The 24,399-nt window shown below is 40.0% G+C and overlaps 1 protein-coding gene across 1 annotated transcript in view; it reads left to right on the forward strand.

The window, feature by feature from the left end:
• Nucleotides 1–1,341: 1,341 nt before the first annotated feature.
• DDOST (dolichyl-diphosphooligosaccharide--protein glycosyltransferase non-catalytic subunit) overlaps nt 1,342–24,399 on the forward strand; it is a 337,702-nt gene continuing 314,644 nt past the window's right edge. Inside the window, exon 1 of the mRNA XM_044063179.1 lies at nt 1,342–1,645. Within this exon, the coding sequence (XP_043919114.1) occupies nt 1,471–1,645 (175 nt within the window). The 5' untranslated portion in view covers nt 1,342–1,470. The remainder of the gene's footprint in view (nt 1,646–24,399) is intronic.

The following is a 24,399-nucleotide window of genomic DNA, read 5'->3' on the forward strand; positions in this document are numbered from 1 at the left end:
TAGGAGATGTAAGGACAGGTTCAACCATTAACTAGCCAGTTTTCTAGTTTCAGCACTCAAATCTGTTTCTTTGATCTCAGCAGAGAGAAGGGCAGTATGTACCCAGTACTTTACACCCTCACCTAATTTTGTGCTTTAAATTGCTTTTGCAGGGGGGCACCAACCCCACCTTTCTTAACAATACTTTTGTGCTTCAGATTGCTTTTGCAGGGGGGGGGGGCAACCCCTCTGCAACCCCTACGTTTCTTAACTATAGTTTTCATGACTATCAGCTGCTATGCAAGTTGAGAAAATTAAGTGATTGTCCTGTATCTCATTTATGGTGTATGAGGGAGGCTACATCAGGTATGTACAACTTTTGCCTTAACATGAGTGATAACAGTGTGTTCCCATGTTTGCAAAGTACGTTTTACACAGAATTAAAACTGATGCTTTCTGCTGAAACTTTACTCCACCAAAACGTGGAATTGTGTTTTTATGAAAGAACCCGAGCAGCTTATGTCCCTGCCTTATCAATTTTCATTGCATTGTATTTATTAATTAAAATTTATTGCGTAAAATCACTACAGATGCAGAGTGAACGGGATAGAATTGCAGATGCACTTGCTAGAGCGTACTTTTGTAAAATATAATCAATTCCGTTTTATGTATGATGCACTTGCTATAGTGTAGTTTTCTAAAATATATTCAATTCCAGATTCAGCTACACTGTTGTCTATCCATATTCTTGATGTTAAGTATCTCATGTGTATTCATAGCAAGACTAGCAATTACAGGGAAACGTAGTGCAGTGGGCGGGCTTTGGGCGGTCCTTGCTACTGTGCATATGATGGGATAATGTTCTAATAATACAAAACCGAAATATTGCTAGTATTTCTACATACTACGAGTATTGGAAACAATTGATTGTGTTTGAGCCATAGTCACGGTGTAATGAAGCTGGCAATATTAATTACTGTCAAAGACAAATACAGCAGGAGGTAGAATAATGCATGGATATGAATTAGGAGACTACATTGCATACAGTCAGATACAAATTAAACATTAGAACTGATATCTCAACGGGTGGTTTATTCCATGAAATCAACATATGTCAAAACGAACCACTGAGATTTACTGTCTACTGCCACAACTATACAGTTTGACCATTTAAAGCGGCACACGATGCCCATCGTTTCCGGGTAGAGCTGTCTTTCACTGATTGGGCTACGTCACAAAGGGGCAATGTGCAGATGCTTTTAAAGGACACATTTACCGATATTCCTAATGTGTTGTAGTTTTAAACTCTTAGCATAACCAGAAGGTATAAGGAAAATATCATGTTGCTAAATGTAACTATTAGTAAAGAACGTGTCAGAAAGTTTCAACTTCGCAGTTTCTAAAAATAACTAATTTATTGCAACCACAAACTTAGTGTTAAGAACTACTTCCGGTGTCAAAAGTGAAGTCTTCCTGCTGACGAGGCGGAGAATGAAGATGGCCACGATTAACCATAGTACTATGTCTCTAACCAAACTATTCTTCATTCTTGTCGCTAACTTCTTCACCCAGTTCTGGACAACCCAAGCAGCAGGGAGGACTCTTGTTCTGCTTGATAACACAAACATCAGGGAAACGCATTCGCTCTTTTTTCGTGATCTTGCAGGTGAGATAGGCTGTTCTGTGAATGAATGACATCCCAGCGTAGACTCGGTTCCTTAAAGAGTATATCTTACTTAAGTGGAAAAATATATGCATATGTTTTTACTGTATACAGTACTTAGGTGGGTATTATTCAGTGGGCCTCCGTTAACTTGAAAGCTTTCTGTCCGTAAGTCGTGATCTGCTTGCTTCCTTATGTAATATTTAGATTGCCCCATTTGTCAGTTTATGCTCTTATTGTACTGATAGATTATGTTCTATAGATGTTTAGATTTTTTAGAGTAGGCAAGTATGTTTTGTTTCTGAAAGAAAGCTGCAGAGCCTGTTCTTTAAAGCATATATATATTTTGGTAAAATTAATGTTTGTTCCACATGCTGTTGACTCTCTTGCCCCTTCTGTACACTTACATTGGATTTTGCATGAAGCCTGTTAAGTTGGTTTTCAGGCTTGTTAAAATCTTTTGATGTAAAAAATAATAATACAAAATGTGCTACACTGTTAAACTTTAAATCACACTGGCTATGCCCCTGTGCAAACTCAGGCTAACTACCTCCCTTGTCTCCAAACACTAATCTTCTCACTCTCACAAACTCATTAATCTTTTACTAACAATAATGTGTGTAGCTTTTTAGTTTAATAGTGCTTTATTTTACTTACCTTTATATATATATATCCATACTTGTTATGCAACTAATAATAATTTTCTTACTCATAAGCTAAAATGTAATCTACTGTTATAATTTGCCAAAACTTGGTAATGTACCTGTGATTTGTAAGTACTATTCTGATGTACGGAGCTTTTCTCCCTGGGCCTCCACTGAAAATGGACATATATCCAGTTGGACCAACACTGTCAACAAATGTAAAATAAATAAATAAAAACCTTCACCCAGTAATGATGCATCTCGAGATTGTCCATAAAGGTTTGGAAGTTTGCCACCCAGCCAATAATCTTATCTTCTGCTGTTTGTGGCTGCAAATGCTGAGGTTTTTGTTTCTATCCAGTGCGTCTTTGAATTTTTTCCAGTATACAGTCCACCTCTTCGCACACGAAATTTGATCAAAGCCAAAATTAATGTGGAGGAGTCCCAAATCAGAAATTGATGCATCGCTGTCATGAAATTGGAAAAGGTGATAGAAAAGCAAGTTTTGCATTGGCATTTATTTTCTGAAGGACACAATGGCTGAAACTCAGATGTCTTTATTGTAGTGGCTTCCATCTTCAAAGATTTGCTAGAAAACTGCAAATTTTATGAGTATAAACAAACGTGTGCTAGAAAACTGCAAATTTTATGAGTATAAACAAACGTGTGAGGCAACAATCTGGACAGGTGAGGGGTATGCTTCCCAGTATTAGTTGAATCAGCATTGTTTTTCTACAGCTTCCTGGTGTATTTGCTGTTTTTCTGTTTGATGCATCTTTGAAAATTTTCCTAGTGTAATTTGAGTCAGCAGTCTCTGTAGGAAGTATTTTTGTCTATTTTATTGTGTTAATTTGGTATGTGGGTTGGTCTTGATACCCTTTTCCAATCATGACCCAGGAGAGAGGGCACATTTATCAACCACAGTTTGCAAAATGTGACAAATAACTTGCCATCATAGACTGTTTACAAATAATAATCAAGTATTTATGAAACTTTATTTTCATTTGTTCATCGGGACAGTCTAACTGGGGGGGGGACTTTTTCAGCAGAAGCCCAGAAGTAGAACTTTTTATGAAAATATGGCACGTACAATAGAAGGAACAACATTTGATAGTAAAAGGTACACATCATCATTACTTTATTATACAGTGGTAAAAAGCAAATACAGTTGGGAGGGTGGCCTAATAGTTAAGGTGTTTGCCTTACAAACACAAAGTGCAGGGTTTGTGTCTCACAAGGGATAATTGGCTAGGCTTAAAATGGCTCGCAAGGGCAGTTAGCTGAGTACTAATCTATGAACCAGTGCAGTTAAAGTATATTGCAGATACTTGTCATGCAGTCAGTAATATACACATTTATGTTTGCCAGAGGAAAAGATGATTGCATTGAATATTTTCCTTCCACGTTGGAGGAGGTGGAAGACCACTGTTTCTAGACATAAATAGGTTATAAAGAAAATAGGTTGTTAATTATAGAAGTGACTTGAGTAAATATTTCATAAGTACTGTGTGTTTGATCAGTGTAATAAACTTTGAAGTAGTGGAAGTGTTAGAGTGAGAGAAACAAATCCATTCGTACCAACTCAGCACAGATCCTCGTGGTGGCCTGCAGAGTGATCCAAGCAGCAGAGAGCTAAAAGAGTGACTTTCTACCAGATATAAGTATTTTTTGTGGCTTTCCCACTGTTATTAAGCTAGCGACTGCATTTCGCCTGTTTTACTGCTACTTTAAGTGATTTCTGCATTTTACACTGTTTATTGCACTTTAAGTTACTAATTGTTGCAAATTGTTTCTGTAGGCTACACACTAAAGTGCGCTAGCCGACTTACAGTATTTATAGCATTTACTGTCTGTTTTTTTCCTTGTCTCTGTAATAAAACAAAAAGGTCTCTTGTTTTCCCGCCTTGCTGAACTAGAGTAGTCCAGTTTCAGAGTTGCTGATCCCTGGGCTTTGTTTTTAGTTCCTGTTACTGATCCATTGCCTTATTAGGAAGGAGGGAAGTTTCTTTGCTTACCAGTGGGAGTGGGAAGCACTGAGCGGCCTTTTTGTCCGATTTGGTGAAATTTCAGCCAGAAACTAGTAGTCCATTGGTCGTTTTGGGCCAATTCCTAGCTCCCTTCAGCCCCCTGCTATAAAACACGCTAAATGCGCGTTAGCTGGAGTTGCCACTGTTGCACACAAGAGCAACGGCGGTTAAACAAGGTTAAACTATTCGGGCCATCTAAATTCCACTCTTCAAATTTTCCCTTAGAACTACCTTCCTCGAGCTGTACTGCTGATCTAACCAGCATATCCTATAACTGAAAAGTTCATCTCTACTTGATTCCCAAGTAGACTATTCTCTATCTGTAAAGCCTAGCACTTACTCCTACAGTACTTGCACCTTGATAAAGCACTCTTATTATAGATAGTACCCCACCAGCCTAAAACCCACTTCCCCCGGAGTCCTTTGAAAGTCTCTTTATCTGCTTCTAGTATGTCGATGGATCAGTTGCTAGTGTCCTCTCCAGCTCAACTGGTGAACCTGGGAATATTGAGGCAATGTTACAATTGCCTCATGTACACAGGCAATCCTCTCCTTCTCCCACAAAACACAAATACATGCGAGAGATGCAACTATACGGCCAAACTGGAGGCTGAGCTCTCTCAACATAGGACTGGCAAGACCAGACAGGAGGAGAAGGTAACCACACACAATACATACCCAGTCACACATGGTACCATCACAACTTCAAATCATACACATAATCACACAGACATACTCGGAGGCTCTGATCAAAAATTTACCAAAACAGCAGAGGCCACCAAAGCAGACAACCAAACAACTACCACCTCACGACCCAACACATGCAACACATAGACCACACAGTCAGAGTGTCAAACAGTCACAGCCCTTAAGGCCAAACAAAATGCCAGACACACTTGTCATTGGTGATTCCATAGTCAGACACACTGACGTCCCGCTCACCAGACTGAGTAAGTAGAAGGTCACAGTAAGCTGCCTGTCGGGCGCTAGAATCCGCCACATAACGCAAGCACTCAGGTCTCTCAACAGCAGGTACAGCACGACTCAGTCATTGTCCACGCTGGTGTCAACGACCTGAGACGTATCTCCTTGGACTACATGAAAAGGGACATCGAGGAGCTCTCTGATTATGTAGCCCAGGCAGGTATGACCCTGACCTTGAGCAGTATCCTACCTTCACCTAGAATGATGCCACAATACAGTGATAAGATGATCAGCTTTAATAATTGGCTTAAATTCTGGTGTCATTCAAAGGGGATCCAATGTCTGTCTGCCTGGGATGACATGCTGGACAAGCCACGCTGCTTCGCAAGGGACGGCTTGCACCTGTCACCGCTGGGCTTCCGGATATTGGCAAAGGCTGTTGCCACCCCCATAGTGCCTTTTTTAGGCAAGGCTCAAATTCTAAACCTACCACCCTAGAACACCAAAAAGGAAAAAAACTAAGGGTAATGCTGCTCAATGCCAGAAGTCTCCATCTCAAGATGCACGCACTCGAGGCCCTTCTCAATATGGAGAACATCGATGTCTGTGCTGTGACAGAAACCTGGTTCAAGGCTCCTGAGAGCACCCCAGTACTAACAGGTTTCACCTCATATCATGCGTTCCGGCCCCAAAATCCGGATAACACCAAGAAAGGAGGGGGAGGTGTCCATATTCATAAAGGACACCCACACCTCAAGGTTGGTGGCAACGCACGATGCATCGGAGACCATCCAGGTGCAATTAACCATAGGCAAGACTGCTCTGCAATTTGTAGCATGTTACAGGCCACCCTCTCAAACTCAGGAACCTCACATGGCCTTCCTGAAAACATTGGAGGATAAATGTATCTCCAAACACCATCATACTAGGTGACTTCAACTACCCTAATATAGACTGGGAACACTACTCAAGCCCGAACACTCTAACCCAAAGATTCCTGGAGTTCATAAACTCAAATGCCATGGAACAACTAGTCACCATCCCCACAAGAGGAGAAAACATACTTGATCTCATCATCACGAACATGGGATCAAAATGTTCAACACCGAAGTATACCCCTCACTGGTGAGATCAGATCATAAACTAATCTCGCTGGAGGTCCTCATCCCGCCCCACCTGAAACAAAAAGACCATAGTGAAAAACTTCTCAAAAGCCGATTTCACACTTCTAAAAACTAGTGTGGTCTCCTTTAAGGCCCCTGAGCCAGTGGTAAACATTACTCAAACCGCTGAATCACTTACAAATGCCTTCTACCAGCACCTACAGGACTGCATGGATCAGGCAATCCCAAACAAAACTAAGACTCTCTGTACCAAAGGCAAGCGTCCAGTCTGGTGGACCCCAGCCATAAACAAGCTCTACAACAAAAGGAGGAAGCTACTACAAGATAGAGCAAAATCCTTGAAAGGTAAGACACCTTTGATCATTATAAGTAAAAACTAAGAGCTCTCATAAAATCATCCAAGGCAAATTTTGAGAGAAAAATCGCCAAGGACTCTAAAGACAATCATAAGGCCTTCTTTAGCTATGTTAGAAACCTAGGAGGAAACTCCCAGATATGCTCAGAATTAGTTCAAAATTATGTGAAAATTACTGAACCTACACACATTGCTAACATACTGGCTGACAGGTTCAGTGCAAACTTCTCCCCCCAAAAGGAGAGATATCTATTCCAGAGGATTGTAGCCCCCCAAACATCTCAAACGCCCAGGTGAGAACTGCCCTCACTAAGGCAAAAAACACAGCATCCATGGGACCGGATGGTGTCCCCGGCTGTGTGCTTCATGAACTCAACGAGGAATTAAACCCACAGTTAGGACAGCTGTTTAATCTTAGCCTCACCTCAGGATACATACCCAAGGAGTGGCGACGGCGACTGTGGTCCCACTTCATAAGGGCGGTGCCTCCACAGACCCTGGAAATTACCGCCCATTAGCTTGACAAGCCTTATCTGCAAAGCCATGGAGAGGATCATAATGGAACTCATAAATAAAGACATAGGGAACTTGCAGACTTTGGATCCAACCCAGTTTGGCTTTGTCAAAGGCAGATCCTGCCTCTTAAACTTGGTTGACTTTTTCGAGACAGTCACCAAGGCCATTGATGAGGGAAAGGCAGTCCATACAGCCTACCTCGACCTGGCAAAGGCCTTCGACACAATACCCCACTCAGGTATCATCGAAAAACTCATTAGCTTGAATGTAAACCCATACATCACAAGATGGGTTGCAAACTGGCTAAGTGACAGAACCCACAGGGTCAGAGTTGCTGGAGCCATGTCAGACTCAAAGCCTGTCACAAGTGGTGTCCCACAGGGCTCAGTCCTGGGTCCACTCTTGTTCGGCATCTACTTTTCTGAAGTACAAGCAAACACAGGAGGGTTATGGCTGACAAAGTTTGCAGATGACTGCAAACTGGGCGCCATAGTCGAAAACACATCTGACACAGATATCCTCCAGAAGGGCCTCACAGAAATGGATAACTGGTGCCGGAGCCATGGCCTGAAGTTAAACGCCAAAAAATGCATAGTCATACCCTTCGGGAAAAACAAGGTTACCCCTAGCTACCATATAGGTGGCAATCCACTGAGCACAGAAAAAGTCATCAGGGATCTGGGGACCCAGGTTGACAGTAGCCTTCGCTTGACACTCATGTTGCTAAAGTAGTTAGGAAAACCTTCTATATCGCCCACCTGATCATGAAGGGATTCGCATCTAGATCAAGGGAGGTCATCGTCCCCCTGTACTCATCACTCATTAGACCTATGATTGAGTACAATGCCCGCTCGAATGTATTTGACCAGACACCTGCTGCAGCTTGAAAGGCCCCAAAAGTTCCTCACCAAACGGATAAAGGGTCTCAAAAATATGTCTTATGCTGCCCGACTGAAAGAACTCCAGCTCTATTCAGTCTCATACCGCTTGCTCAGAGGTGACCTGTGCCTGACATATAAGGCCAGGTCAAACCCAGATTTGATGAATATGCTTCACCTCAAAAAATCTAGATCCCTCAGAACCACAAGGGCGGGAGACTTAAACCTTGACACGGTTATAAATAGAACGTGCTGGAGGGACAGATTCATCACCCAGAGACTCCCTATGCTGTGGAACAAAATCCCGGTACATGTGAGGCAGAGCACCTCTCTGGCCTTGTTCAAGAGGAATCTTGACCAATGGATGGGAGATCGCAGATATACCCCAGGGATTACTTCAGTGTAGGCACAGCAAAATGATAGGCATAGTTTTTATTCAAACTAAAGGGGTGGCGAAAGCCACATAACTATGGGCTAGGCTTATAAATGCCCTTGGGCAGATAGCCTAGTATGAACCTATGAACCTATGTAGACTGTTTATCATAGGTGATTACTAGACTAATAACTTCATTTTTTTAAGCCTAGCATTGCTTCTTAAGGCGAGAATCAAATCTTGCACTTTGTGTCTGTAAGATACACACCTTGACCATTATGCCAACCCCAATTCTAATAATGACCCAACCCCCTAGTTATTATTTGCAGATTGTGTTTAGGTACTTACAATTACAGATTAATACCAGACAACACTTCGATTTTGAACTTTTGGCGGTAGGCAAAAAACTCATTAGTAAACATAAAATTAAAACAAAATCGCCTGTACTAACATTAATAACTATTTGTTAACTAGGTAAGACAACCCAGGAGCAATGTTGAGTTAAGTGATTTGCTCATGGTCTCACAGTAGGCAGTCGAGGGCTGAGGGAATCAAACCCTGTACTACAAGAACTACAGCTCATAAACTTCATTTTTTTCATCCATCACTTAAATCTGCATGTAGGTATATCCCTCTGTAACACACAGGCATTTATATAAACTTTGATATCCCTACATAACAGCATAGGATCCTAGGAAGTTCTCCGGTTGTTAAAAATGCCTGGTCAGGTACATGCTGAAGGGTGCACTGTACTCAGTTGTTGGTCTAATGAGGGCTGAGTACAGTGGACTATGATCTTAGAACTGGATACCATATTCTTAACTTATAAGTTGTGCCCCATAGAATGATTTTCTCACCACCATGGACACATTGGTGATCAAAGTTCAGATTACTGTTGCCCTGAGTTCCCAAGTCCCTTACCAGGAGGTCTACACTTAGGGGAGTGTTATCAGTATTGCAATTTGGTCATCTTCCAGAAGGTTATGATTTTGCATAGAGTTTTAGGCCATGGGTCTGGCACCAGTTATTTGTCTGTGTGAGACCTTCCTTGAGGTTATCTACATCTTTCGGAGATTCAGTGATTGCACCCAGCTTGCAGTCTCAGCCAAAGGCCCTCTGCATTTGCTTTGACTTTAGAGAAGTGTATCCCAAATAGAGAGGTCCCTGTACCGATCTTTGTGGGACATTACTAGTAAGTAAACTTTGGAGGTGGATTTCCCCACCCTAACTATGTGCTTCCTGTCTGAGCCATTTGGCTGTCCAGCGGGTGGTATAGGGCTTTACGCCTAAATTTGTGATTTTGTCCATAGCACCAAGTGAGGTATTGTGTCAAATGTCTTTGTCTTTGCCAGGTTGGGTTATGCAGTATGCACCATTTTGCCCTCCTCCATGGTTCCAGTTTCCTTCTTGAAGTCCACCAGGTTAAGTATGCATGATTGTGGCTTTATTAAACAAGAAACATCTTTATCATCAAATTATCATTTATGACTTAGGCAGTGATGGCGAACCTATGACATGCGCGTCAAAGGTGACGCACACAACATTTTGGGTGACGCGCCAGCGATCACCAGCACCCACTTAACAAAGACACTGCTTTTACATTCGTTGCTCATGTGGAGTGCAGTGAATTATTTTGTGCCAGGACCTTTTGAAATACCAAACCCAAAAGGTTCGCCATCACTGACTTAGGGAGTCATACATTTCTATAAATGAAAAAAAATCACATTTTATAACTTTAGTTGCAAGCATTGTACATCACTTGTATATCTAGTTGCTCTTAGTCAAACATTACATAGCTCATTCAAATCCTGCTTTTTTTTAAATCTCATTCCTCGTCTGCATGTATCGTTCACAGAATTTCCATTTTTTCTACGTAATTTCCTCCTATCCTTTTCTGAAGATCCCATTTCCAGTTGTTCTATCTCTGTTACTACATTCACTAGTTCTAGTGTAGTTGGTTTAGACTTTGATTTCCTTTTCCTTTTTTGGCAGCCGCATAATTAGACCAAGCAAGGCCTTACTATGTCTAGGCAATTCCGATTCTGTATCGTGGTTCAAAAAACTAATTTCTTTAATAGCAATTTGCTAACCCAGTATTTCTGATAGAGTAGTCTGCAGAGAATTTGTAAAGTCTGTTAGTTACACTCCCAGATGTTCCCAATTACCTCCTTTCTTCCCCATCACACCTCCAACATTTGCTATCTGCCTGAGGAAAAATTCTTTGGAGTTTACTTCGGGTATAAAAATACTCTTGTAAATGCTTCCAAGCAAAGATAATAAATCTTCTAGACTGTGTATGCCTATTTGGGAGACTTACCAATGTTTCTTTGTGAATTGCTTATCCAGTCTCTCTTCTCAATCCTTTCTAACCTCCTTTGATAGAATCTTACAGTTATTGTGCAGTATTTTATATGCTCTGGTAATTCCTTTTTTATTGGCAGCTTCTGTTCTAGATTCTACTAAAACTCTACCAGTGCTAGTTTTTCGCTTAGGACCCCCCTATTTCTTTCTCTTTGCCTATGCTCTGCCTTCCCTATCAAGAATTGATATCAATCTCTAGCCTGCAGTCTAAATAAATTCTTGGCCCCTTCCCATTCTATTACCTTTCCCTCTCTAATTATTTGCTCACAGTACCTTGGTTCTTTTCCCAGTTTTCTCCAATACATTCCAGCCCCTTCTTGACTGTTGTCTATACTCCTAATTGCAGTTATCACGTTCTGGAGAATTTTTTCTCCATTCCTGGGTTGGCTTAGTTCTTTTAATACTTTCAGGATATAATATGTATGGCTATTGTTATTCTCCTTACTGCATCCAAAATCCCAGTCTCTTCTTGTTTTTCTTGAGTTTCCACCCTGTTTTATCATCATGCCTTTCCACTTTGAATTATGGGTTTCTACTTGTGCTATGTATAGCAGCTTTAACTGTGTAGCTTTGAAATACCCCTTCACATTGGGAAATCACAGATCGCCTCGTTCTGTTGGAAGAATCAGCTTATCCCACTTCAATCTTTCTATCCTCCCTCCCTGATGAAATCCTTCATCTCTTTACTATTAACTGTCCACAACTTCTCTGGTTGATAAAAGTATGCCTGACCTGTGTATAAAACTAAAAGGACTAAAAACAATTTCATTGTTTATATCTTGCTATCCATATCCATAAAACGGAGCTTCCAATTTCTCAGTTTTTGTATTAACTTTTTGTTTACTCTCTTCCCACATATATTCTTAGCAGCTACACCAGTATCCTTTTAAATCAATACTTCATTTTATTATGTCCCCATAAATATGGATAGTGCTGAACCAATGTGTATGCATGTGTACATAATTTACACCTATTGTCTTTGTTTTAGCTTCATTAATTTTGTATCCCGAAAAATTTGAAACTGTCTCCAAATGTTCCACAACACTGAAATGTCCTTTTCTGGTTTTATCAGGTATAAAATAAAATTATTTGCAAGTACAGCCAGCTTTCTTGACTACCATACCAATTATATCCTTGAATTTCTGAGTCACTTATTTTCTTAGCCAGTTGTTCTAAATATAATTCAAATAACAAAAGGGGAAAGAGGATGACCCAGACTGGTTCCCATCAGAGAGGAGCCTATCCACTTTAACTTTCTGTTCCGATCCTTCATATATCCTCTAATCAACCTTATACTTTTATCAGGGAATGCAAGTGTTTCCATTCTCCTGCTTATAAACTCTCCGCTTACTCTGTCAAATGCTTTCTCTTCATCGAGACCTACCAACAGCACTGGTATTTTCTTGCATTCTGCTTCCCTCCGGGTCGTAAGTGTTCTGTTAATGGTAAATATTTGCCTCCCCTCCACAAAACCACATTGATCCATATCTGTCAAATTTGGTATCACCTTTGCCATTCTTTTAGCCATTACAGACATAAATGCTTTATAAACATTCCATAAATTCCTCTGTTTTCAACAGATAGGTGGGAAAGTGTCAATGTCTCATTTGTATTTCATTACCCTGCCTTTTTATTTTAACTGTTATTAGTGTGTGGTCTGAAATAGCTATTGGATATGTATCAGATATTTCAATTAAATGCACATGTTCAGTTGAAATATATGTTATGCCTAGTCTAGACCAGTTTTTATATCTTGGGGAATAATATGTAAATTCACTCTGAACTCCTACTACTGAATTCATGTCTTCCATGCCAAATATTTTCATAAACTTCTTCAAAATCGACCCTCCTTGTTTTCCCTTTTGGGCTCCCAAGGTACATCTTCACTGCCACAAATCAAGTTCCAGTCCCTACCTATAAGTAATATATCCTGTTGAAACCTGATTATTTCTCCCAGAATTTTCTTAAGATCCATTCTAGCAGTTTTAGTTGGAATATAAGTACATGCCAGTGTAATCCTCCTCCCTTGTCAGCGATACCTTAGTACTACAAATCTACAGTTATCTTTTTATCCTCTTCTGTCACTGTTGGAGCTCCTCTTTCCCGTTGTCCCAGGTATTTCCCTGAATAACCATCCTGGCAACCTTTCTTTATCAAATTCACAGTTCTTTCCAAATGTGTCTTCTGTAGCATAGCTGTTTGCACTCTACATGTTTTAGTATAGTTCACTGCCCTTTCTTTTTTGTATATATTTGTGAGACCATTTACATTTAAAAATAATAAGTGTCATTATTTTAAAAAGTTATTATTCCCACCTTTTATGTGTAACATCTTTTTTATTAAGTTACTAGTTCCAGCTTTTTTGTTATATGCATACACTACATTTTCTTTCTTGTCACCTCCATTTGAGCCTGTCACATCTTACAAAACTGTTTTATTGAAAACCTTCAAACCAAACTACAAACACCCCCCCCATACACCCCTAAAATCTACTGTATTAGCCAGAATATAACGTGATATTTTTTGACCAATTATTTTCTTTTATAATAATGACTCGCATTAAATTTGAGGAATACAGTATTTTCAGTACGTCTGTGCCTCTGCTATACCGGTGTACAGCAGACAAGCATGATCCACATGTATTGCATCCTTTGCCATTCCTATGTTTGCTTTGGCAACACTTACTTGTTGCATAACTTGTATAAAAATGAGTGCGAGTAATCAAAATGTGTTGAGAAAAAAGGCTCCTCAAAGAGACAAATAAGTAGAGGTATCAGGAGAACCTACAATATGAATTTCAAAGTTGTGGTTGCAAACAACTTGAGAGCTTCCAGGAAATAGAGTTCCAGAAGTCAACATTCGTCTGTGGACAAAAGATGTAAGGAAATATGAGAATGCAAATTCCTCAAGAAACTCTCTGTGGACCAAAACCTGGAAGGGTTAAAGAACTTGAGCAGCAGGTGTTGGTATTCATAGTAGAAACGTGAAAGTTCAGATTTCCCATGAAATGCTAAAACTTACAGCAAGAGAAGAGGCTGCTTAATTTGAACATTCCTAAAAATTACTTTAAATCAAATACGGGTGGTACAGAAGAATGATGAAATGGAACGGTTTATCACTACGACTGCCGACAACTCTCACACAAACTTCCCAGTGACTTTTTGATGAAAATTTGTTGGCTCATCAGCGATGTTGGCTTATCAGCGACATGTAATTTCATTATGCAAGAACACCAACTACACGCTTGTAAATATGGGAAGTGCAGATCAAACACCAGTATATTTTGACATGCCTTCCAACCTTGCAGTAAATAAGAAAGGTGAAAAAGCTGTCTTGTTGAAGTCGACCAGTTATGAGAAGTCCAGAATTGTTGTTATGCTTGCAGTTACTGCTGATGGGCAGAAGCTTCGTCCTCATGTTATTTTGAAACATAAAACAATGTCCAAAGGAAAGCGCACCGGGGAATCATTTTTTATGCCCAAGAAAAAGGTTGGCTGACAGAGGAATTGGTATTGGAGTGGTTGAAAGTGATATGGGGAAAATGGCTAGTTCCTCTTAGAAACACTTGCACAGTGCTAGTACTTGATACACTTCAAAGCCACCTTACAGCAGGTGTTATTTGGGCATTGAATACCACCAGGTGGTATAATATCACAGTTGCAAGTCTTAGATGTGGTGATCAGTAATCCATTTAAGGACAACTTACAAAAAGAATACAATTGGCTGTTAGCGGGCAATCACCCATTCACACCGCCTGGAAAAATAAAGAAACCCTCAGTCTCAGTGTCAGGAGAATGGATTTTGATTGCATGGTAGATCAAACCCGAATCGATAGTGAAAGGCTTTGAGAAATGTTGCATTTCCAGCTATTTAAGTGGGTCTGAGGATGACATTTTGTGGGAGACAGAGTCTCAATGAACACATTGACGATATCGATATGACATCAAAGTTCAGATTCTGAATAAATGTTTCCTTTTTTTTGTTTTCCTTTCACTTACTTGTTACCTACGTTAACATTAATACTGTATTATTTTATATGAGGTACTTTAATAGTGTTTGATTTATATGAATGTAAGGTAGGGTATGTTATTACCAACATAAATGTAAGAGCGTACCTAACTGAATTTATTATGTTTACATTTTGTATTAATATGGGTTGCATTATGGGTAATCCTTATTTAGAGGAGGCCTGCATTCTAAATGTTTAACCACATTCTGTGCAGCTATAAGTTTTGGTTTACTTCCCCTCATTTTGTTAATGTACAGCTGATGCAATGGCCAGTTAATCTAAGCAGTCTTGTATAGCTGGTCTTCTGCATTGCTTTATTCATCCTTCTATCAGTACCGTGTGCGCGCTGTTCGAAGAGAGATTTGTGTCCCTGTATATTCTAGAGAACTGTGCTGGAAACTCTTGTTAAGCCTGCTTGGCTATAATTTGAATGGTCACCAAAGTGATAAATCTATAAATACTGTATAAGCAGTTTTCACATATAATCTTAGGCATCTTTGTATGAGAGGTGTTGTGCAAAATAATTCAGTGGATGTTTAAAACAATTTTTATGATGAATACAATGGCATTTTTAGTACTACAGTGATTCTGCAGCACAATTTTATAATTTTACATTTATATGTGCATGTTTGTGTCAACATAAAAAGTCTGTGGCTGTTCTGGTCTGGAGCTTGCACAGTAGATTGCAAAATGTACATTTCATGAGGCATTTATGTAGTTTTGCATTGCGCTTCAGCTAATAGCTGAAATAGACAATTAATAAACCTGAGGCAGAAAAAATGCATTTGCTGTCCTCTGCCAGCTGAGACCAGAAAGAAGTAATGCTGTTTAACAATAAGGTAACTCAGCTACTCTACACAAAACGGCAGAGTTGAGCAAAATAATGTGAAGTGAATGCTTTTTGTGTTTTGAATCTGCAGTAGCAGTTCAGAATTTGCTGTAAGGAAGAAAATTGCATCCATTTGATCTGTTTCATAGGACTGTGAATCTTGCCCTCATATATAATCCTTAATCCCCTGATAGAGGCAAGGCTTAGTTAAATGCCTTGGACTGATAACTTGCTGTAAATCTAATTGTTACTTACTTTGACTAAAGAAATGGATGAAAATGGCGAAAATGCTTAGCCTGCATAGGGAGGTTTTATTTTGTTTTCCTAAATGCAGGAAGGGCAGAGCTCAACATCCACATCCTGGAGTCTTAAGCACAGCCACCAGGGTCTTAGTAGCCACATTTATACTAGAAGGGAGCCAACAAGCATGAATCATCTTGGCTGAAAAGTCAACATCAAATCAGAAGTGGGAAGCCAACTGTTCAAAAAGCTAGCAGGGTCTTTAATGTATAATCTTCTAGTCTGTGTTCCAGGTCCATAGTGCATATGTTGGTAGAGCTAGCATTTTCTTTCATCACTTCTACCATGCATTTAGGTTATTTATTTATTTATTTATTTTTGTAATTTCTTCATGAAAAATTTCGTTGTCGCGTTAAATTCGAGATCCCGTTATATTTGGGATAATACTGTATTAACTTAATACGAACACACAAAGCTATGTATACCTTCAAATATTGAAGTTTTACCCTCCTAATAGAAACAGTTGTCCCATACTGGCAGCCACACTTGCAGACTTGGGTTAACTGAAAAGGAAGGTTATCCGTGCTAAGACTCATGGCAAAGTCTGTGCTTCTACTAAGTGCTGTTTGTTTTTTTTTTGTTATCTTTAATACTCTCCCAGACTAGGGAAACACTTGATGCTTTCAGAAAACATTATCTCTTAGCCACTGAAAGAAATAAGCATTCTATTTTTGTTTCTCTTTATCATATTCTCAGTGTAGATGTAAGAATCAGATACAGAGTTTCTAAAAGCACTTGTTTATTTGCTAGACAATTGCTTTTTTATTTATTTACCTCTCTTACTACATCAAGACAATGGCCTTAATCCAGTTATTCCCCTATGCAAGAGTGAAAAAAAGTTTTATTCTATCCTGCTCTTTTGATCAGACTTTACTATTTTTTTTTTTTACTTAGCGGTACCTACATTTCTTTAAACTGAACAAGGATAAAGAAAGAAGGAAAAAAACAGGGGCACCTGTTTACTTTAGTATCCCCATTATACTTAAAATAACTGAGAAAACGTTATAGCATGCAGACTAAATCATGCATTATAAAAACACTACAATTAAGAACATTTTATTTTACTTAGTTAACTCTTTCCTTCCTCTTCCCTTCTCCTAAATGTTGTTCCAAACATTAATGGCATGAAGTAGGGCATATGCTTTTGAGTCCACTACAAATTTAACAAAGTAAAAATGTCTAATATTTCCAGGCTTTCTTGTTCTATCATGTTTCACATATAGAATTAATGTTTTGCAATCCCGCATTTTTTTTTGTTTACTGGTCGTCTCTTCCAAGTTTCTTTTTTCATACTGGGAGAGCTGACATTAAGCTGTTACTCAATGTGCAGCCATCTTGGAACTCCATAAGCATGATTGTCCTTGAAAACTGGATGGGTCTAGTCTTTAAAGATTCCCCATGTTTTTATCAGGTCCAGGATGATTCTTTTCATGGCCTTGCACATAAGACTAATCCAACTTATGAGTCTGCAGGTCCCTGAATCTGTTGATGGGTCACCATTTGTGTACAGAGATGACAGTTGCAGTCTCCCATTCTCTAGGGACAAAATTTTTCTGGAAGCTGTGGTTGAATAGAGTTTCTAGTGCGCCTGACAGTGTTTTAAGCTGTTTAGGAGTCATCTCGGGATATTATCAGGTTACATCGATTCAGTGAGGACCTGTTCTTTAGTGATAGGGGAGAAATGGTAGAGGATATTTTCTGGAGAGTAACTGGAGGTGATAAGGGGTGAATTGGAGCTAGGTTTATTAGCCAGCAAATTTGTTACAACCTCCAGCTTGATGTAGGGAATTCCATTTACTATTAATTTAGCACATTGTTGGGTTTCCCGTTAAGTTTGCATACAAAATTGAAAATACCTTGTAGTTGCTCTTAGTTTGGGAGGCGGTTTTTGCCTCTAAGGTGGCTCTGTTAAACTTGATTAGTCTGCAGTTTGTTGAGATTGGTGATGGAGTTTTTTTGACTGTTGGGCATAGCCCTTCCTACTTTTGGACAGGAGTTTTCTTTCTTTCATTGTACAGCCTATTTATACTGTGGGCCCAGCAACGTGGATTGTTTTCGGAGCTTGTCTTAAGTTTATTTTGGTTTGGTACTGCAGTTTCTGTGCTGTTATTTACATGCTTGTACAGGGTTTCTGTAAACACTTCCATTTAGTTCATAATATTCTCTGAGTTTGGAGGGTTGGGAGGCATGGAATGTAGCTATGCCATCACCTAATTGGAGGTAGTTAGCCTTGGAAAAGAAGTTATTAAAGGTTCTGGGTTTTGTTGGGAGTTTGGGCTTTATTTAAATGGTGACCACTTTGTGATCGATCTGACCAGTGAGGACATTACAATAGAGGATGCAACCTTCCCTTGCATTTGTCATTACCAGATCTAGGGAATTTTCACCCCCAGTAGGTGTGCAGACTAGCTATTCCAGGACGTTTGCATTGCAAAATTCAGGAGTCTTTGAGCCTGCATGTTAGTGGCTGTGTGTATCCCAGTTTTTGTGAGATAGTTGACATCTCTCATGAATATGGTGTTGGGGTGAATGGTGACATACACCAGTGCATTCAAGTACATGGTGTGGTTATCCTGAGTCATTGGTAAGGAACTATAGGTATCAAGGATATGGTATGGGACTTTACCTAAGGTTCGTTGCACATGGAGTAGATCAAGCACGTCATTGCTTGACCAGTCTTAAGTTGTGCTTACTTTTTTTTATGTAGATTGGTACAATACTGTTGCTTGTCCCTCCTAGTGCAGTAGCTGGTCAAAATGGTGCCTTTCCTGGCTTTAAACCATGTCTCTAACTACACAGATGTTCACACACAAGGGGTGAGGAGTGCTTCCAGGGAGTGGAGCTTCTTGTTGAGACTACTTGATGCTAGGAGTATCATCTTTATTTAATCTTGAGTAAAATTTACCATGCAGGAAGGTTTATCAGCTTGGCATTGACTAAAAAAACACTGTATGGTGTGGATAATGTTTTGGCCAATATTCGAAAGCTTAATGACGAACATTCCATGTTATTATACCCATATTATATAATAACTAAGATGGAAACCTTTGCATGTACTAGTTGTCCCACAAGATCAAGTTTCCCTTTCGACTCTGGTATAAATGTTTATGTACAGTGTAATGGTGTTTATTGCATATTGTCATGTCATATAGTTTTTCTTTGTGTTGCATTCCACAAGGGAGCTAAGGGGTCAAAGAATATAATCAGACATACAAGTTATACATCCTTTTTTATGTTGATTGCTGCATTTATTGTGTCACTGTCTTGTCTTTTTTTTTCTCTCTCTCTCATTGTCTTCACTGGTGCATGTAGTCAGTGCCCATATAATTTTGACTTTCTTATGTTTTCCTCCCAGATGTTGCTGCAGAGCTTTTCCTCCTGGGCTTCCTTTTAAGCTAAGTCTGCTTTTCTGAATTAACCAATGAAATAAGCGAATAAAATGTTAAAATTGTTGGTGTTCTTTGTTGGATCACTGCTGCAGTACCCTAAGCTGTATAGAATGTCCTGCCAAGGGTTAGCTCCAGAAGCTTTTTAGGGCACTTCCCATGTGCATTAGCTGTTGCTTGCGTGAGAACATAGGAAACAAAGGGCAGCTGCAGTTCCAAACTGTTGAACATTCATGTCACTGAAAGTGTACATTGTGTTTCGGCAATACAGTGGCCCACCATCAGCCCACGTTGCACATCTGGCAGATAGTTTTCCATTTGGGATTACCATGCATTTTTCTTTAAAGCTTAGTACCTGCAGCAGTGCTGGTTCTTTAGTGGATGCCAGTATGGGATTCCTGTACAGAGGCCTTCTTTTCTTCCAGGGGCCAATTGTTTTGACTATCATTCTTACAGTACTCTTTGGCAAGGGATAACCCAACTGAAAATTAGCTGACTGGTTATTTAGCTCCTTTGCTAGGGACTTGTGATATTTGCTCTTCTTGAGTTGAACATTTTCTTTTTCTTCTGTTTCCCTTCATCATCCTGCTTGTCTTGGGACACTCCATTTTTGCCTTTAATGCCTTCTCTGTCCATAAGAAATACTTTTTAATAAAGAAGCTTTGGTTTGTAGTCCAGTTTCTATACCTCCTTCAATAATGAATGCCTCCACTGTGGCTATGAGTTGTTCCTTAGCCATTAATTTTTCTTCTTTTGATCCCACTGAAGTTGCTGCTGTGGAAACCACAAAAGATTGGAAGGCTTGAACGTCGTCCTGTGGCTATTCAGTTGTCTTTGGGACAGGGAGAACCACCTTTGCTAGTGCTAGGGAAAGGATTGGCAGCCATTTCTCTGTTACGTTCTGCCGAGTAATGTTTTTCCCGATGTAGGGAGTGTTCATGTGGCCATACCTTGTTAGAAGATTCTCCTAAGGAAAGGAAACTTCTCAAGTCTAAAGTAAGGTCTTCCTCCTCTTTTTTTTTTTTTTTTTTCTAGTGAGATTTAGTTACACTTTGAAAAGCCGAAAACAATCCTTAACAGTCTTTTGGGACAGTTTTATCCCGTCTGATTAAATGTAGGAAGTTAGCTCCCTTTTCGGGTACTGATCATCCTACCAGAGACTCTGTCTTAACATTAGAATTTGTCCTTCCTGCTGTCATTGCCTGTCCATGACGAGTCTGGCTTTGAAGGAGGCTACTCACAGTGGAGGCATTCACTACTAGGACTTCCGGAATTAGACTCTCAGAACAGTGACTTGTACTCATTTCAGGATTACAGGGAAGTCTTCTGTATTCTTGTAGGATACACAGAAACTGTTTCCTGATGACTAAACTTGTAGGAATGTTGCTTTCATCTTCTCTTCTATCATTATTGAAGCCCTTTTTGCAGTCAGCCCTGTTCTCCCCATTTCTTTGTTACTGATACTCTGCTTGGTAACCATTTTGACATCCTTTATTTGCCAAGTTCACATGCTCATTTCAAGAGCGTCTCCTTTAACATTGCTGTTTTTTTGGTTTTTATTCTCCTAAGCTCAGTGTCTCTCCTTGTTTCTTGAGCTTCCCTCACATTTTATTATCCTCCCAGAAGTATTTTGTTAAATTATTACGTACGACAGAGGCAGGCATACGTTTCTATAAATGAAAACAAACTATACTGACATAATTGTAGTGCAAACATTATGCATCACTTATCTATGTACTTATTGTCAGTGAAGCATTACATAGCTCATTCAAATCCTGCATTCTTTAACCTCGTTCTTGCTCTGCATGTATTTTTTCCCACAATTCCCATTTTTCCGTATATAATTTGCTCCTACCCTTTTCTAAAAGGTCCCAATTCCAGTTTGTATCTCTGTTACAATATTCACTACTTCTAGTGAAGTTGGTTTAGACTTTGATTTCCATTTTCTAGTAATTGCTTTTTTGGCAGCCACCAGAATTAGACTCAGCAAGGCCTTACTATGTCTAGGTAATTCTGCTTTTGTATCATAGCTCCAAAAAAATCATTTACTTAGTTGCACCAATTTACTCACCCAGTATCTCTAACAGAGCTGTCTGCAGGGAGTCTTTAAAATTTGCCAACTCATTACACTCCCAGAAAATATGTTCCTGGGGTTTACTGCCAAAGTGAAGAATTGCAGTTCTTCATTTGTTCATTTAACTGAAAATAAATGTTGAAAATAAATTATTTCTTTATTATGACATCAGCGGTCATGTCAGTGATTCGATATTCTCAACATTACCCAGGTTACCTTGACTTCCAGTGATGATTCTACTTACATTTTGAAGGGGGGCAAGCTCCCCTGCACATTACATATATACAAACTTTGAGATTGCACTACACTGAGGAAAGGGGTAAATTCCCGATCCCTACTGTAGTGCGATCTCCAATCGGAACATCAACCTCATATGAGTGAATGAACACTAGCATTCGCTAAGGTGGATTTGAACATTTTCAGATCAGCATTACAGAAACGGTGAACCATGCATTCGACCATCCTAGTTTCACATAACTGCTGTTCAACACTTTGATAGCAAACTGTTCCCAGTTGCCTATTTCTTCCCCATCACAGCTCCAACACCTTTGCTTTGTACCTGAGGAAAAGTTCTTTGGAGTCTACTTTGGGTATAAAAATACCTATGTAAGCACTTCTAGACTTTTTTGTTGCATATTTGGCAGGTGTACATATATTCCCCCCACTGTTTCTTTGCTAATTGCTTATCCAGTCTACCTTCCCAATCCTTTCTACTCTCTTCTGATTGATTCTTATAGTTTTCATGCAGTGTTTGGTATGCTGTACCAATTATTCATGTTTTAACAGCACCTTCTGTTCTAGATTCTGCTAAAAAAAACTCCACCAGTGCTGGTCTTTCACTTGGGATCCCCCTGTTTCTTTCTCTTTGGCTATACGCTGATATCAATCCTTAATGGGAAGGCAGTCTCTATCCTGCAATCCAAATGAATTGTTGGCTTCTTACCACTGTATTACCTTTCCCTCTGTTTACTTGCTTCCCTATACCTGGGTTCTTTTATAATTTTCTCCAATGAATTCCAGCCCTCTCTTGCGTATTATTTGTATCCCTAAGCAATCATCCCTATCGGCAGATCTCCTTTCTCCATTCCCTTATTGGCTTAGTTCTTGGAATAATTTCTGCTACTTTATGAATATAATCGCCATGGTTATTGTTCTTCTCCTTAACGGTCTGCATCCAAAATCCTAGTCTCTCTGTTTCTTAAGCTTCCCCTCTGTTTCATTATCATCCCTTTCCACTTTGAGGAGGGTGGCCTAATGGTGAAGGTGTTTGCCTTGCAAGCACAAGGTGCAGGGTTTGAGTCTCACAAGGGATAATTGGCTAGGCTTAAAATGGCTCACAAGGGCAGTTAGCTTAGTACTAATCTATGAACCTGTGAATTATAGGTCTCTGCTTGTGGTATGTATAGCAGCCTTAACTGTGCGGCTTTGAAATACCCTTCAAATTGGGTAATCCCAAACCGCCTTGTTCTATTGGAAGAATCGGCTTATTCCACTTGACTCTTGGACGTCTTTCCCTCCCAGATAAAATTCTTCAGCGCTCTATTAATTGCAATCCATAACTTAGGTTCATAGGTTCATACTAGGCTATCTGCCCAAGGGCATTTATAAGCCTAGCCCATAGTTATTTGGCTTTCGCCACCCCTTTAGTTTGAATAAAACTATGCCTATTATTTTGCTTTGCCTCTGTCAAGCAGTGACACTGAAGTAATCCCTGGGGTATATCTGCGATCCCCCATCCATTGGTCAAGATTCCTCTTGAACAAGGCCAGCGAGGTGCTCTGCCTCACATGTACCGGGATTTTGTTCCACAGCATAGGGAGTCTCTGGGTGATGAATCTGTCCCTCCAGCATGTTCTATTAATAACCGTGTCAAGGTTTAAGTCTCCCGCCCTTGTGGTTCTGAGGGATCTAGATTTTTGAGGTGAAGCATATTCATCAAATCAGGGTTTGACATGGCCTTATATGTCAGGCACAGGTCACCTCTGAGCAAGCGGTATGAGACTGAATAGAGCTGGAGTTCTTTCAGTCGGGCAGCATAAGACATATTTTGAGACCCTTTATCCTTTTGGTGAGGAACTTTGGGGCCTTTCAAGCTGCTGCAGGTGTCTGGTCAGATACATTCCGAATGGGGCATTGTACTCAATCATAGGTCTAATGAGTGATGAGTACAGGCGATGACCTCCCTTGATCTAGATGTGAATCCCTTCATGATCAGGTGGGCAATGTAGAAGGTTTTCCTAACTACTTTAGCAACATGAGTGTCAAGCGAAGGCTACTGTCAACCTGGGTCCCCAGATCCCTGATGACTTCTTCTGTGCTCAGTGGATTGCCACCTATATGGTAGCTAGTAACCTTGTTTTTCCCGAAGGGTATGACTATGCATTTCTTGGCATTTAACTTTAGGCCATGGCTCTGGCACCAGTTATCCATTTCTGTGAGGCCCTTCTGAAGGATATCTGTGTCAGATGTGTTTTCGGCTATGGCGCCAGTTTGCAGTCATCTGCAAACTTTGTCAGCCATAACCCTCCTGTGTTTGCTTGTACTTCAGAAAAGTAGATGCCGAACAAGAGTGGACCCAGGACTGAGCCCTGTGGGACACCACTTGTGACAGGCTTTGAGTCTGACATGGCTCCAGCAACTCTGACCCTGTGGGTTCTGTCACTTAGCCAGTTTGCAACCCATCTTGTGATGTATGGGTTTACATTCAAGCTGATGAGTTTTTGATGATACCTGAGTGGGGTATTGTGTCAAGGCCTTTGCCAGGTCAAGGTAGGCTGTATGGACTGCCTTTCCTCATCAATGGCCTTGGTGACTGTCTCGAAAAAGTCAACCAAGTTTAAAAGGCATTATCTGCCTTTGACAAAGCCAAACTGGGTTGGATCCAAAGTCTGCAAGTTCCTATGTCTTTATTTATGAGTTCCATTATGATCCTCTCCATGGCTTTGCAGATAAGGCTT

Source organism: Protopterus annectens, chromosome 2.part1 (assembly GCF_019279795.1).
Source record: "Protopterus annectens isolate FY-2018-M chromosome 2.part1, PAN1.0, whole genome shotgun sequence".
Taxonomy (NCBI): domain Eukaryota; kingdom Metazoa; phylum Chordata; order Ceratodontiformes; family Protopteridae; genus Protopterus; species Protopterus annectens.